Source organism: Hypomesus nipponensis, chromosome 13 (assembly GCF_054491055.1).
Source record: "Hypomesus nipponensis isolate SF chromosome 13, ASM5449105v1, whole genome shotgun sequence".
Lineage (NCBI taxonomy): Eukaryota > Metazoa > Chordata > Actinopteri > Osmeriformes > Osmeridae > Hypomesus > Hypomesus nipponensis.
In genome coordinates this window covers 13,724,005-13,739,910 of record NC_140373.1, presented here as the reverse complement: position 1 = coordinate 13,739,910, position 15,906 = coordinate 13,724,005, and the positions used below count along the sequence as shown (strand labels likewise).

At 39.3% G+C, this 15,906-nt stretch overlaps 2 protein-coding genes and 1 long non-coding RNA gene across 5 annotated transcripts; 2 read left to right on the top strand and 1 right to left on the bottom strand.

Moving 5' to 3' along the window:
• The first annotated feature begins 16 nt into the window (after nucleotides 1-16).
• On the top strand, nucleotides 17-11,653 carry anapc16 (anaphase promoting complex subunit 16). Its single transcript, XM_084669558.1, has 4 exons — nucleotides 17-143; nucleotides 434-576; nucleotides 11,001-11,075; nucleotides 11,159-11,653. Exons 2-4 carry the CDS (start codon nucleotides 435-437, stop codon nucleotides 11,266-11,268), a joined length of 327 nt encoding a protein of 108 aa, XP_084525684.1. The 5' UTR covers nucleotides 17-143; nucleotide 434; the 3' UTR covers nucleotides 11,269-11,653.
• Nucleotides 11,294-13,791, bottom strand: LOC146260357 (uncharacterized). Of its 3 annotated transcripts, none has more exons than XR_014729475.1 (3): nucleotides 13,707-13,791; nucleotides 12,680-12,842; nucleotides 11,294-11,960 (listed from the first exon to the last, which is right to left on the bottom strand). It is a non-coding gene; the product is annotated as an uncharacterized LOC146260357 (long non-coding RNA). The 3 variants fall into 3 exon arrangements; XR_014729476.1 differs by lacking the exon at nucleotides 13,707-13,791 and adding an exon at nucleotides 13,575-13,662; XR_014729477.1 differs by lacking the exon at nucleotides 13,707-13,791 and adding an exon at nucleotides 13,033-13,047.
• ddit4 (DNA-damage-inducible transcript 4) lies at nucleotides 13,787-15,692 on the top strand. The gene is made up of 3 exons (XM_084669557.1): nucleotides 13,787-13,917; nucleotides 14,190-14,433; nucleotides 14,570-15,692. Exons 2-3 carry the CDS (start codon nucleotides 14,241-14,243, stop codon nucleotides 15,061-15,063), a joined length of 687 nt encoding a protein of 228 aa, XP_084525683.1. The 5' UTR covers nucleotides 13,787-13,917; nucleotides 14,190-14,240; the 3' UTR covers nucleotides 15,064-15,692.
• Nucleotides 15,693-15,906: the final 214 nt, after the last annotated feature.

The window sequence follows — 15,906 nt, the reverse complement described above, 5'->3', positions numbered from 1 at the left end:
AGTCGTAACGTCGTCACAGAGATATATAGTGCATGGATAGAGCTACGTGGCGGGCTGTAAACTGACATGAAGAATCCTTTGTATTTAACAATCAAATTTCCTCTCCGACGTTCATAAACACAGAAGCAGATAAAGCACTGACGGTAACAAGCTATCTAGCTAACGATTTTTCAATTTTTACATGGACTAACCAACTTACATATGTGTATTCAGTGAATAGACTATTACGGTTTGCTTTGTGTAACATTATTACTTGGGAGGTAGGAATTTTATATTTAGCTAGATTGTCATAAAGCGTTTGGACGTTTAAGGGATTGCTAATGTTACTAGCATTATGCTAGTACAACGTGTAGCACTAATTTGCATACAAGAGATCACAAAGAGCATACACTACACTGACAGTTAAAGTGAAACTGTTCTCATTTTGGATCAGGATGGCAGCGTCTTCCTCATCCTCCTCTGCGGGTGGTGTTAGCGGGAGCTCCGTGACTGGCTCTGGGTTCAGTGCTTCAGAACTCATCCCCCCACGAAAAGTCCTCTATACCTATCCCAAAGGTGCTGGTGAAATGATGGAAGGTAACTTCAACTTAACTGTTAATATGCCATGGATTCTGTGCTCTCTAGACCGGCTTCAGATAGACGTTGTTGTCGTGTAATAGGCTACTTATTGTTTTAGCACTTTAGGGTGTCTATGAGAATTCAACTGGGATTAGACTACTGTAAATCTCTTTTACAGAGATACATACTGTATGTATTAGTCTTTTTGCAAATTCATCATATTCCATAAAGTAATCGTCTGACAAACAGGCAACTTAGATACCAAAAAACAACACCAACACCAAACAACCACAGAGCACCTCCACACAATCCTAGACCTACATAAAGCATATAATATAATAATGTGCACCATTCTCACACACATCTTCAGAGGTTAATAGAGAATAGTGAGTTGGTGACTATATTATATTTATTAATGATTTACTTATGACATCCCCTATGATGCAAAGGGGGTGTAAAACACAGGTGTGAGTCAGGTATGTTGTAGTGGAACTGTCTAGCCTTAGCAACCTCCTAGCTGGCTCTGCTTGTTTGGTTGTTAACCACTTTTTTGTTGGTTCTTGCCATTCAGGGGATACAGTGAATATTGCAGCTAGTTAGAGGAAGGACTGCCAAGTGTTCAATTGATCACTGTGGTATGATAAGTCAGCTAATAATGGACTTTGCCCATGAAGGACATCAGTTTTGAGAGCATTCATCTCTCTGCCACCTTTGCCTGCCAATATCCCAACCACGCATCAATCCATTACATTGTGTCTGTTTTGCAGAGCCTAACGAGAGCCAGTGCAACAATGGGTAGGCCTACATCATGGCTTAAAATATGTTTGAAGTTGATGAGTTTACAAACTGGGACACGAAAGGAATGAATAAACAATACCGAAGAGTAGCAGTTAATAAACTAACAGCACCTGTTATCTACCAAATTTCACTCAATAGGCACTCCTGTTTCAGTTATTAAAGGGTAACATTAACTTCCTTGTGTACCATTGTTGGTTCACTGTTGTCTTCTGTATTACATGAGGGCAAGGCCATTGCTTTGCAGGACTTCAGTGCAGACAAGTTTGCAGAGGATAAGTCTAGTTCCTACTATAGTCTTAAGGCCGATTTATACTACTCTGTTTTCACGGACACGGACACAGGGAACGCCCTCTCCGACGTGAAATGCCCTCTCCGAGCCCCTCGGAGACCTCTACCAGAGTCTGTTTGCAGGGTTTTTCCTGGGTCAAAATGGGTCTTCGGTGCTCCCCCCCCCAAAAAAATGTATATATTCATTTTTTCTTCTTTTTTATAATCAATGTATTTATTCCCAGGTGTTTTGCAACTCCCTCATATTTTTGTCTAATTTCCCCTAAAGCAATAAAGTAAGGCTACTTAAAGACACCTTACAGTCATGACTCATAAAGTATGTTCTAAATGGCACAAATGCTGCCAATTAATAATTGACATAACTTATTGTAAATGTAGCCTAGTAGCCTAGCCTATCGATTAAGGTAGGCCACTCTGAAGCATGTACACTGCCTGCTTCATGTGATCTTGATTGGCTAAGAATTTTGAAGCAAATAATAACAATAAACCCACTTTTTATTTAAAAAAGTTTTTATTAAAACTACTTCAGCATAATAATACACCAGTGACGTGCGGTGAGGTTTGTGGCTGGGGAGGCACTGACTCTTTCAAAGTCATATTTAAAAATATATAAATTCAACAGAGCAGCATCAATTCACCATTAAACTGGCTGCTTGCACATTGACTAATTGTTATGTTTCATATCCCATATCATCATTCTTTACACACACATTTGGCCATATTCTGGCATTACATTTATAGGGGCTCAGAGAGAGTGCATTTGCTCCGCATCCTCCATGTTCTGAATTTGCCATCACAATTCCACAATTCATACTCATTCATTAGAAATGAAAGTATATACAGTCCATAACAAAAAGACAAATGTTGTTTTCTTTAAAATAACATATTTTTTTCTTATCTGGTTTTATATAATTTGTTATCTTCTTTCCCGTTGTTTGAAGCAAATCTTTTAGCTCCGGGCATCGATCTTCCATGATTTATCACTTCCAGTTTTGATTTTATATATATATATATATATATATATATATATATATATATATATATATATATACACATTAGTGCTGTCAAACGATTAAAATATTTAATCGCATTAATATCATAGTTAACTCGCGATTAATCACAATTAATCGCACATTTGTATCTATTCTAAATGTCCCTGATTTCTTTTTGTCCTAATCTTTTTTCAAATTTGAATGCTCTTATCAACATAGAAAAGTGGTTCGGATTGCTTTGTGCAAATATTTTTTTTATTGAAAACAACATTGCAATCGCCTGGCTTTGACGAGGGGGCAGAGAATTCGCATCAGCTTTGTGCTTGGCCATCAAGTGGTATTTCAGACTGGACGTGCTTTGATGATAGCTCAGTTTACAACGACAAAACACACAGATCACTGGTCTTGTCAATAGAACCATTTGGCAACTTTTTAAAAGCAAACTTTCCATTCAGAATCTTATTGGCATCCATTTCTGCATCTCGCTCTCGTCATCCACTCAAAACGTAACGTTAGCCTACTACCAGAGAATGTCTAATATCCGTAAACGGGCTCTGCTACTACTCTTTAGCCAGCTCGCAAGCCAAACGAGTGTTTGGCGTGCCTGTTGTTTTGTTTCCGGTCTAGCTAGATCCGGTGTGGTGTTGTAGTTTTTCTAACGTCGGTAGTTGTTGCAACAGCATGTGAAAAAAACTACAAAGTTTGCTAGGCCAAAAAGAGCGTTAATCGCGCGATAAAATAATTGACGCCGTAAATTTGGGTTTGCGTTAACGCCGTTAATAACGCGTTAAACTGACAGCACTAATATACATACATACATACATACATACATACATACATACATACATACATACATACATACATACATACATACATACATACATACATACATACATACATACATACATACATACATACATACATACATACATACATACATACATACATACATACATACATACATACATACATACATACATACATACATACATAACCTTATAATCAGTCAGGGCCAAAAAATACAAATAAACGATAAGGTGTATTTTTCGATAATGTGACTTTTTTAGCTAGCAACAACCATACAATGGCATTTGTCTGTAATACAAGAAGAAGAACAATAGCATAACAAGCCCGTGTGCCCCCACCCCCCTTCAATGAGGCAGAGCTACTGCCTCCCCTCCTGCTTTTTTACTGCGGCTTTATGTACGATCAGCAAGACTAATGTTATACAAATACGTAAAATACATGACCAAGACTATGAAATGTGTGGACATATAATACAAATGTGTACAAACATTACATTGTTGACATACAGAGAGATCAGAAATTGCACATGCTCAAATTGAGAAAAAAAAATTAGCAGCTCAGTCCAGTTTGTGTGAGATTGCGCAATCCCAGAGGAGGCACAGCTAGTCACTGCCTCCTTCCACTTCTTTCATTGGAATCTTCCAATAATTACATTTCTATCACAGATCAGTGGACAAATATTATTACTTTATATTATTCGTTTTTTAAATTTCATGATGACACAGGGGAGGCACTGTCTCCCTTACCTCCCCTGACCGCACATCACTGTAATGCACCTAGAATACAAACCTGAGCAAGGGCAGCAATCACTATCAAATCAACAGACGTGCAATTTAGCTAGCAGGGGAAGAATACAAACAACGAAAATCACCAGTTAACTTGATTTAAAGGTGACATGACATGCTGTTTTTGGATGCTTTTATATAGGCCTTAGTTGTCCCCTTATACTGTATCTGAAGTCTCTTTCCCGAAATTCAGCCATTTTGCAGAATTATAGCCACTACAAGTAGTCCCACAATCAGCTTTCCTGAGAACGCGCTGTTTCTGTGTCTGTAGCTTTAAATGCTAATGAGGAGGAGAGGGGCGGCAACATGCGCTAATGTTTACAGGATGTATTGCAATGGCTCGTTGCCCCCGTTGCTGTAAAATGCCCCGAATTTAGCCATTCTCATCTGATCACCCTGGTTTGCAGAGGTGCACACTCAGTCATTTCAATGTAGAGAAAGGCGGATATCGCGAGCCATAACACCAACAGCAGAACGGTTATCCAAAAATCAAAGAAGTGTACAACACTGGCGTTACAGCGTTTGTATTCACACACACACTTGATGCCATTTATCTTTACGTTAGCAACAGTAACTCAGCTGTTAGCTGCAGAGCTAATGTTACAGCCACATTCTAAGGGTAGCAAGATAGGTAACCATATACAGTAAAGCAACAAAATTATATAGCGTTAGTTAACTTACTTGTCCAAGGTTTGTAGCTTGACCAAGGAGATTTAGTAATGATCCAGAATTTAATTTCAGCGAGGCCAGCTTTGAGTTGGCTCAAGTTGAGGAAATGTTTGGCGCAGACATACAACACTTTGGGAAGTTGTGTCGGCGCATTTCCAGCGAAAATACAATTAAGATATGGGTTGTGCAAAGGCTCGGATGAAGGAACAAAAAAAAAAAGATGTGTGCTTGCATTTGTATATCCAAGCACTGAGCAACTGTTATGCTTCGTTTGTTTGCTAGCCATGATATCTCTCCAGGAAAAACCGATATCGCACTCGCCCTTGCACTGTGGTAGCTCAGTTTCTCATGGGCGGGCTAGATGATCTGGTCGGCCAAAGCAGAGAGAGGGGAGGTAACCTTCCCCCTATCTACGTCACTAGGGGGAGATTTTCAAACAGCGTAATTGAGCCTTCATTTTGTCAAAGGCGGAGAAGAACACAGGGCTTGGTTTACAGTTATCGAACATTCTAGCCACTGGGGGACCGAAGGCAGGCTAGGGGAACTCATATTGATGTTAAATAACCTCATAAAATGAAGTTTTCATGTCATGTCACCTTTAAATTTGCAAGAACTATAGCCTTACGGTGCGTTCACACTGCAGACTTTTTTACCGCTCAGCACCGCCGGCCTTCCCACAGGGCGTGTCAGACAGATTCATTCAGAGCTGTAGTTCTCTTAAATCACTGTTGTAGTTAGGGTTAGTCATGGCAAATGTGCAGACAAAATACAACTTTAACACACATTAAGCAAAAATCCGATAGACATTCTAGATCTGACATGATGTTATCTACAGCACTCAATAGGTTATCTTTTTCCACACTTTTTTTTGGCCGAGTGAAAGATTAAATGCCACCCGCACTCTATGTAACGGGTCTGTTCCAGCTGGAAAAAAAGATGCATCAGACATAAACGTTCACATGTGTAACCTTTTATTATATTACTCGAAATCTCTGCAAATCAATCGCTAGATTATGACTTGCCTCTACACATTCACTGTATGGATAGCGAGTGGCTGCAAGCCAGCATTTCAGCGTCAAATGTCAATCGTGTGCCGGGTGAGCTAGCTAGACTACGCAGCTAGCACGGAAGAAAAATACGTAATGTGAAGAAAATGAATTAAAGTACAAAATACAACACACCAGGGACGCCGACAACCTCAGCAACCCTGCGCCAGGCATCATTTTTTTTGTTTATGTCTCTGTAATCGAACATATACGTATCATACAATCCTGGGTATGAAGACACACATACGATGAGTTGCTCTTCCATCTTGAAATTGTCAAACCTAGAAATGTACCAGAGCCGGCTAAATTTGTCTCTTTTGCCTGATTGTCGTTGAGAAATCTCTGATTTGAATGTAGTTTTTGCATGTTCAACATGGATTGTAGGTCGAAAGTTGAATGAACGAGTACTTATGTCCTTTTGATTTCGTACAGGGTGAGTCGTTGTTGCCTATAACACGCTAGCATTCTACTAATGAATGCTGATTGGTTAGTGAAGGACTGATACGACCAGAGCTCTTGCTTGATGGCATCCGAAGCGGAAACAGAATGTCAGAGCATTAGCAACATTAGCAACAACATTAGCAAGCCAAAACTCTTTCTAGCATGTGTATTGACAGGAAGAGCCTAACCTGTCAGCTGTGTTGTCGATGCCTTGAGAGAAAAAAGTAAGTGACCAGAGCTTGCCGTAAAGCAGTAGCTCTGGTCGTACGATGTGTATGATGTCAATTACATTTTCAAAACCTTTTAGAACAGAAAGACGACTTTTAAAAAATCAAACAGCCAGCAGTGTGTATTTTTTTTGCCTCCCCTTTCGAATTCAGAATTCAAATGACCAGACAAAAAATGTTATCCTGAGAAAAGTGGATTTTGAGGGGTATAGCTCCATAGACCTCCATTCATTCTGCACTGGCTCGTTAGCGCCCTCACATGGAACTTCAACCAGTTCAGAACCCGGAAGTTTTCCAAGAGTGGCAGTTCTCTCTATATTAGACATTCTCTGTGTTTACCATGAGCAACAGTTGCTACGTTACAAGAAACAAGAAACCAACCTGATTGGCCATCGCTGGCGTTTTCACGCTCCTCATTTACATAAAGTTGAGAAAATCCAACTTTCGCCGCCCCGCTCGCCTTCCCACAATGCCCTACGCGAGCGTCGCCGCCCCACTCGCCTTCCCACAATGCCCTACGTGGGCGTCAACGCCTGGTTTCATTGAAAATGAATGGGAAGCCGACGCCCCGCTCTTATAGAGGACCAAACCTGCCATATTTACAAATGAATGAATGAATAAATAAATGTCCATATCCATGCATTTAGACATAAATGAATGAATACAAGTACTAATTAATGCACAATTGTCAATCAATATTAGCTTATAATTCACATGTATTTATGTATTTATTTGTGTATTCATTTATTTATTGATTGATATATTGATTGATTTATTCATTTATTCATTTATTTATTCATTGATTTATTCATTCATTCATTGATTCATTCCTGTATTTCTTCTTCTCAATATGTTAATGAGATGTGTCAATCAAAATAGGTAGGCGGTATTTGACACACAGTTGGCTAATCGTTTTCAACGCTTTGTATTCGATTATGTAGCCTTACATCCATCCTTGCTGTCATGGACAACATAGCCTACATGGACAGGCGAGCCAACCTCGTTGAAAACAAAGATTTAATGATATTTGGATAAACAAACATGTTACAAAGATTTTACTACGTTAGTTGTGGGCTATCACTTAAAACCCAACTTAACTACGCTGACCGGCCAACCATGTGGTTACCCAGATAAAAACGATATCCGATCAATTTTCAAACATTTTAAAATAAAAAATTCTGATTGTTGATTGTCAAACCAACATATTTGTCCTGTCTGTAAGAGCGAGATAGACGATCTGTCATAGCCCCCAATCAACCAGAAGATACATTTGTGAAGATTGACGACACACAGTTGAACATCGAAGATGAAAAGTAGCTTAGTCCTACATTAAGTTATATGCCCCACAGCACGTATTTTACAATCACTACGGCAACAAAAGCCAAACGCTGCCACGTTATGTTGGGAATGGGATGATGTTGCGACGGTTGTTGTTGGAGCAACAAGTTGCCTAAATAGCCTGTAGCCTATGCCATGTTTATGTACCATGTCAGCTTTACATGTATAAAAGGAAAGCTCAGAGAAGGTGAAAATGAGAGGAGGCCAGTAGACGTCAAAATTGACGTTCAGACATTGCAATCAATCCAGAGCCATAGATTCAATCTAGCTAACGCCTGGGACACTGGTTGCGAAGCGCCCTGGAGCGCCACAATATATTACGAATGGCGCGATGCTGTTCACACGAAACGGGCATTTCTCCACGCCGGTCACCAAGCCTTTCACCTTCTTTGAGCTTTCCTTTTATACATGTAAAGCTGACATGGTACATGGGATATGCAACTGAAGGAAGAATCGCCGTGTCGTCACAGATCCAAGAGGGAGCTAACTGTAGGGATCTACACCACCAATACATCGTCATTTCTCGAAATATCGCGCATTTTCTTGTGGTCCAAGTCCTTCCCTATATGCCTTTGCATCTTGGCCGTGTTTTGATGAGCTTTTCGGTTGTTTGGACATGGCTACATTCACCTAAAGTATCCATAGTGCATAATACTCCATTGTACTCCGTTCAGTTATTTATACCGAGTGCCTCCACAATGGCCCCGGATCCGGGTTACTGCCCAGAATGTGACGTCGGTGAAAACAACATACTCTTGTCGAGGTTTCCATTGGGAAGCTTCTTAAAAATACATTTTCCCTGAAGCAAACCAGTCGGCTTCATAGCTGCATCCATGTTAGCACGTCACGTTTGATGTGATAATTTCATAGTACACAAGGCATACACACAGGTTCGAAGACTCGTTCTTGCCCCCTACAGTGCAATTGGCTTAAGTGTACATCCGCTCTAAAATATCAAGGTGAAAGTCATCATAGCTTACGTAGTATAGACCCAGCTCCCAACCCAACTCTGAGAATAGATTAACGGCGATATTTTTTTATCGCTTGATAAGTCTCACATTAACGCCGCACGTTAATGCCAATAACGGCCCACCACTAATTTAATTTAAATAATATTAGTCTTGCCTTCAGAAGCTTTTGTTAAACACACCCATTACTCTTTTATTATCGTGTCATCAAGCCAGACTGCTATTGTGGGACAATAGGTCCTCAGTGACTGTTTCACCCCCACTTATATCTGATGGAAACGTCTTGTTTCAAAGGCAAATATTCAATAAAATGTATTTTAGGCACACTTCTCAAGCTTTTATTTATTACATTATTACCAAGTCTTGTTTGATAACGTTATATCTATTTTAAAAATGGTTTTGTAGGTTGACCATATAAAACACAGGCCACATTTCCATACTGATGTTGAATTTAAGGCAGTGTGAATTTCGTGGCATTTCGTTTGAATATAAAGTTGACAGTAACCTATGGTAAGTCTGCATTACTTAAAAATAAATAAAACTAGCTATGCTATCAGTACCAGAATATGTATTGCCGCCAGTGATAAAGACAATGAGTATTGGCTTGTGGATGCCCTTTTGGGTTAGAAAAAAAATAAAGAATGTATTACCTATACTGCAGGACTTGATGTACCTGTGGTGAATCTTGATTGCATCAATAAATGTTTTTTTTGTTATGTTTTTTTTCGTCGTTTTTTTTAAGGAAACTGTTGCCTAAAAATAATTTCAGCTCAGTTAGCACCCACTTTTGAGGTTGCTGGTGTGCCAGAAGGAAGACGTGCACTGTCACCAGCCACCCGCCTCTCCGTCATTACCACACAACAAGAGGGTTTCTTAGTGGGAAGTGAGAGCCCATCTGGTTACTCACCCTTGCATCATATCCCTGTTGCTCTAATTAATGTGCCTAGTTTGGGTCATGCAGGAGAGCAGTGGGTGGTTCATGGTCAAAGACAAAGGGAACTCAGATAAGTGGGACAGCAGAGACGCTTGAGGGGCTCTATTCCTCTTTCTGTGTTTTGGAGATTTTTTTGTTTTAAAATTCTGCCACTAAATCTTTGAAAGGGTCATGCTTGCATAATGTAGAAAGTTAGATAATGTTTTATATCCTTTAGCCTTAATTTAATTGCTTTGTCTATGATTTTGCCGTAGAGCTCTCCTAATAATGCCAGGAATCTGTGTGTGTACAAATTAGAATGGGTTTAGTTTCCACGATCAGCTCAAAAACCGGGCAAAATTCTTATTCTGCATGTGTCTCTGCATGTGCATGTGTCTCTTTATAATCCAACGGAGTGCCGTTGTTTGGATTAGCATTTTGATGTAAAATAATTTGCCTGCAGTCCCAGCCCCTTCACTGTGATTGGTCCTCTGTCTGCAGCGAATATCTTGAGAACCGGGCACTCTGCAAAGTGTATATTTTGCAGGTGTCCTTTTTATAATCCAACGGAGTGCAGTACCATGTTTACTTATGTAAAAACTGCCTGCACATTGCAAAAGTATAAGCGCTGTATGGTGAATTAGGCCTAAAAATATGACAACTGGCTCAACCGTTGTGCATGTAATAACTTCTGTTATGAACTAAATGTTTACATGTTTGTGGAGGTAAGACAATTTTACAGAGAACCAATATGTACATTTTGATCAACATAACAAGAAATGTATAACGTAGGAAACATCAGACAAATGAAGGCTACATAATCTTTTGCATTATTGTAGGCAACCACAACATCGGCAATTTGACTAGAATAGATGTGGAGGTTGAAGTACTTCAGCGATGACAGAGAATTTAAATTGTGATCTGAAAAATGTAGGTACCAAAACCACTGAGAAAACGGTCATCACCAGCTTCATCGCAGTATCTATCTATAATTCCAAAAATCTGTGTGTATCACCGACATTATCACGGGCACTGTGCCCTTCTATATTTCAAGGAATCTGTATTTGTGTGTTTCACTGACATCTAAATCACCTACTGCATCACGGGCACTGTGCACATAGTATTAACAATAACCTAAATGTTTGATAAGTTTGCATCTTTGTTTTTCAGATGGCTCAGACAGATTTTTGTGTGAGTCTGTGTTCAGCTATCAGGTTGCATCCACACTGAAGCAGGTGAAACATGGTAAGTCAGTGAGTTTTGTTTTAGGGACACCTTTGAGTTAGCTTTATATATTTGTATCTGTAGTAAACTTTTTGTGTCTTTAGATCAACAGGTGTCTCGAATGGAGAAGCTGGCAAGTTTGGTTGAGGAGCTGGAAGCTGACGAATGGCGATACAAACCAATTGAACAACTTTTGGGATTCACCCCATCATGAAATATAAACGTGTTCACTTCTGAGAACTGTTCAGAAAACTAGTCTTGTAGTCTTGATTTTAACTTGCACAACCTAAACATTTTATTTTGTCAATTATTTCACTGTATTTTTCATCAGGACCAGGCTATACATTTCTATATTATCAGTGATTATGTAAAGGTGAAACATAATTGCAAACTCTTTACTACCATAATAAATCTGACTATAGAATTATAGAACATCATATATAACTACAGTATATAATAACTATAATATATCTTACTTGAGTCAAAAAATGTTTTTATTAAATCATGATGACACTTCATACTAATTATTGATATGTTGATTGAATATTGGATTATCATTGATTAAACCTTGAAATAAAATATTGATTATATTACTTGAATGGACTGCTTTTTTTTGTGAAAAGATCGATTATTGTCACACATTTCCAAACAATACCACTAAGCCTTGGCAATACTATTCTTTTTGACAATGCTGTGCAGCCTGTTGTTAGTACCTAGGGTGACTACAGACATCCACAGCAAGGGCGTATTGTTGATCCACATGGCATCCTTGATACTCATAATTCTGAGGAAGCCTCTTCATAGAATTGCAGCTCGTCGCTTGGTCTATCCCTCCAGAATGTCCTCACAGCTGTTTTCTTAACTGCGTCAGGCAGTCACTAGAGGACAGGCAAGAACAAAGAGTGTCTGTAAACAAAATCAAACACACATTTCTGGGTCAGTTGGTGTCCATGTGGCCTGCATGACACGTATGGAACTGCTCTTGCTGCCTCTGTTTACTAGTATTGGAACATTGGGGCTTTACCATCTCTGTCTAAAACCTTAAACTGTTACTGTGTTTGTCCTCAAACTTCATGTTACAGTTTAGCTTGTGTTCATGTAAAATGTGGGTTTGCTAATAGTTTTGGTGAGGTATGTACATCGTCTTTCATGAACTCTACTCAGGACCACAGCAGTGAATGAGGGTTTTTGTGTGAATAAGAGGTGGAGTTTATGGGTGTACTGTATTTGGATACATGTACAGAATGTACTGTTCTGGGCCACAACTGATTGTCTTGTGGTTTTTTGTGTTCCATAAAGGGGCGTATTCTACTGCCAATGCAAACCTCTGGGTCCTAAAGGTGTTATGTTTATACTTTCGAGGTTGTTTTTGAGCTGATGTTATTTAGCATAGTTGGACATGATTCAGCAGTCAGTTCCTTAATTTGTCCTTTTATGAGTTCTTATAATTATTAACAATTTGTATTTCCATACAGTATTCCAAGATATAACAAATAGTTCACATCACCTTTCAAAGACAATTCACTTAATTTCATTTATTTAATATAGCCTAATGCCCTACAATGAAGCAGACAATGCAAATAGGATGCAAATATCTTCTAGGAACATTACAACAGGCTCTTTACCCAGACTTGTTTTCTGTTGTTTTCTTTGAGTTCCTCCTTTGCAGTACAGTCCGTCCCTCTCCAGATCTCACATGTTCTCGTTACGCATTTTTCTGGCTGCCATCCAAAACTTTTTTTCTTTTACTAAGGACGTCAAGAGTTTCTTCTCCAAGACAATGTTTACCTGAGAAAGATGTAGCTGTTTTAACTTAGACATTAATTTCTTGCCCACATTCTGTGCCAGCTTAATTAAAATGATAGGCCACATGAATATGCAAAAAGAGACATTTTGTTGTTGTTTTAATTAGGTCAGGATACTCAACATAAACTAAGTGTGCATTAGTTTTGATATTTGCTCTTTATTTCTAACCTACATGATTCATTGTCAGCATTACATTGGCTTGTGGATGTCTAACAAGCCCGTTTGGCTGCGTATCATGCAAAATCATATTTTGCACATCAATGTTGCACATCTGATAAATGTTGACCATCTTTCTGGCTGTCAGTGAATAACTGTCTTGCACTTACAAATGATATCACTATGACAGTAAATCCCTACTCCAAGCTAGCTTTACATTCAAGAAATAATCTTAATCTAAAAGATAGTGGCATGCTTTCGTCAATAGGCTACTATTGACGAATTGCTGTTATCAGCAATTCTCCTCAACATTTTGGGAACACCAAACAGTAATATAGTCAACATTTTTAGAATAGTGCTTTAACCATTCTTCCTTAGTCTAGGTTGTTCTGTTGCGGTGTGGGCAGGATACACTAGAAAATATTTTTCAAATGTGAAAGGTATGATGTCATGTGTATCTGCACCTCTGAAGTAGGTTAGGTTTTACAATTGTATATTCCATGTCTACACACGGAAAAAAAAACTAAATATTTACATTACGAATTATTGAATGTTTACATGTCTGGGCTTGTAGATTTTCGACAAAAATCACAGTGGGGTTCCCAAAACCCCCTTATTTTTCTTTCTTTCGCTCTGTCACTCTTCTTTCTCCAGGCATGTTACCAGGCAAACACAGAATCGATGACGTACCTTAGATTGTGATTGGTTAGAAAGTAGAAACGTGGGCGTGTACTTCCACAGTCTGCATAAAGACTTGTTGTTGCAGCAGAGAAGCACAAAGAGCTGGAAAGCGAAGCACTGAGAAGGAACAGTGGAGTGATCCGAATTAAACGTTAGTCAGGGAAACACAACTATTGTTCTTAAAGCTCATCAAGCTGGAAACAGTTCTCAATTTACTTCTGTAAGTAACCTACTTATGATTTATTTTAGATTATAATATGTAGGCTGTGTCGCTTGCCAGCTGGCAAACAAGCTGATGACATCTTGATGCAGTTTTACTGTATGCCCTCTTTAACAAAGGAGCTGGTTGGGCAGCAAAGTCTGACTGCAGCCAAAACCCCATTCATTTTAATATTGATTGCTTAATGTTTTAACGGTTTTAACTGTCTCCGTACATTCAAAACGCAGCATGTTTAGTTAAACTCTAACGAATGTACTTCTTTATTTCCACAGACTCTAACTTGATGGTCCTTAACAGCTAAGAATTAAACACTGGAGGTGGAAATGATGTCTACTCACTTCGCCACCACCAACGTCCCTGACAGTGCCAGCGCACCCCCGTCTCCTCTGGACAGCTCTCCTAGACGTCTTTCCTGGGGGAAACTAGTACAGAGATTGACCGAATTCAATACAGGAGCCAACAGCAGCATTGACTCCGGCTCAGTCAGTGGAAGCAGGAGCGACCTCTCAGACTCAGGTGAATACCAGCTTTAACTTCTGCAATCCTGCATAATTCTTTGTAGTTCTTCTGATAGCTTTTTGTTTTGGAATAGCTTCCCAGTCATAATTCCATTGGAGATGGGGTACTCATTAATTCTGTTCTTTCTTTCTAGGATCTGACGTTTCTTATGACATCTCTGCAACTGACGGGGACCTGTTTTATGACCCAATGGAGGAGACCCTTCTGAAAGACATTGTTGATCTCATTGCCCGAAGTCTGCGGGAAGCTAAGGACCATACCCTGAGGTGTTCCAAGCTGCTCATCCCAGAGAAGCTTCTAGAGCACATCGGCCGAGAGCTCCTCCACTTGGCAGCTAGTGAGCCTTGTGGCCTAAGGGGGGCGCTCATTGACTTGTGTGTGGAGCAGGGGAGTGAGTGCGAGAGTGTGGAGCAGATTTCAGTGGACCCCTACCTTGTCCCCACTTTTCAGCTCACACTTGTTCTGAGGCTTGACTCTAGGGGACTGTGGCCTAAAATCCAAGGGCTTTTTGGTACCAAGTCTGCCTCCATTCCAGTAATGAGGCAAGCCATTACATTAAGCACTGGCTTTAGAGTGATCAAAAAGAAACTGTATAGTTCCGAAGACTTGCTTATAGAAGAGTGCTAAGGAACCCAAAGAGACTTGTTTCCAAGCACTGGACATAATTCTTACTCAAGTAAACTTTCATTATGCCATTGCAAGCTCCCAAATTAGCATTGGTATTGAAATCTACAAACAGAACTGAATGTTTTCTTCTTGACTGTAAAGACAAAGTTGTTAACATGTATTTGTTTTGTTCTCTAATTGTACTAAAATGGAATGGGAGTTCAAGGTACTTTGGGGAAATGGTGTCCAACCACAAGTAATGGTTCAATCCAGACTCTTGAGTGTTATTGCAGCTTGGCAAATTGTGAACCACTGGGTTCAATATGTTTACCTCAGTTTCTTTTGTAATTAGATGTGGCAGCTAGCTTTATGGTAAATTTGTAAGACCATTGTGATGTTTTTTGTTCGTCATTTTGCCATTTTTGTCAAGTGGCATTGCACACAATAGAACGGGGACAATTCTTACAAAATTAGGCCTAGGTTACGAAGTACTTCTATGTGCTCTTCAGAAGTGAAATGTTCCTTTTCTCCCATTTCAAACTGGCATATTCATCTGTGCATCATTATTTATTTGATATTCAAATATCCACCATGCACTTGTTTTTGTATGTTCATGTTGATTGCATACAATAAAAGATTTTTTATTAACATTCGATGTTTCATCCTTTCTGTGTATGTTTACACTTTGGTATTACTATGGGTGGATTGTGAAAGATTTACTGGCTTATGGACAACCTAGTTTTTATTTATTTAACACGGAAAAGGGGTGTCTGGCCAAGACTATCAACAAGCCTAAACACATTTAAAATGCATAGCACAACAGGGCAAAACACAGCAACCATATGATGCAGTGCCAATAAATGT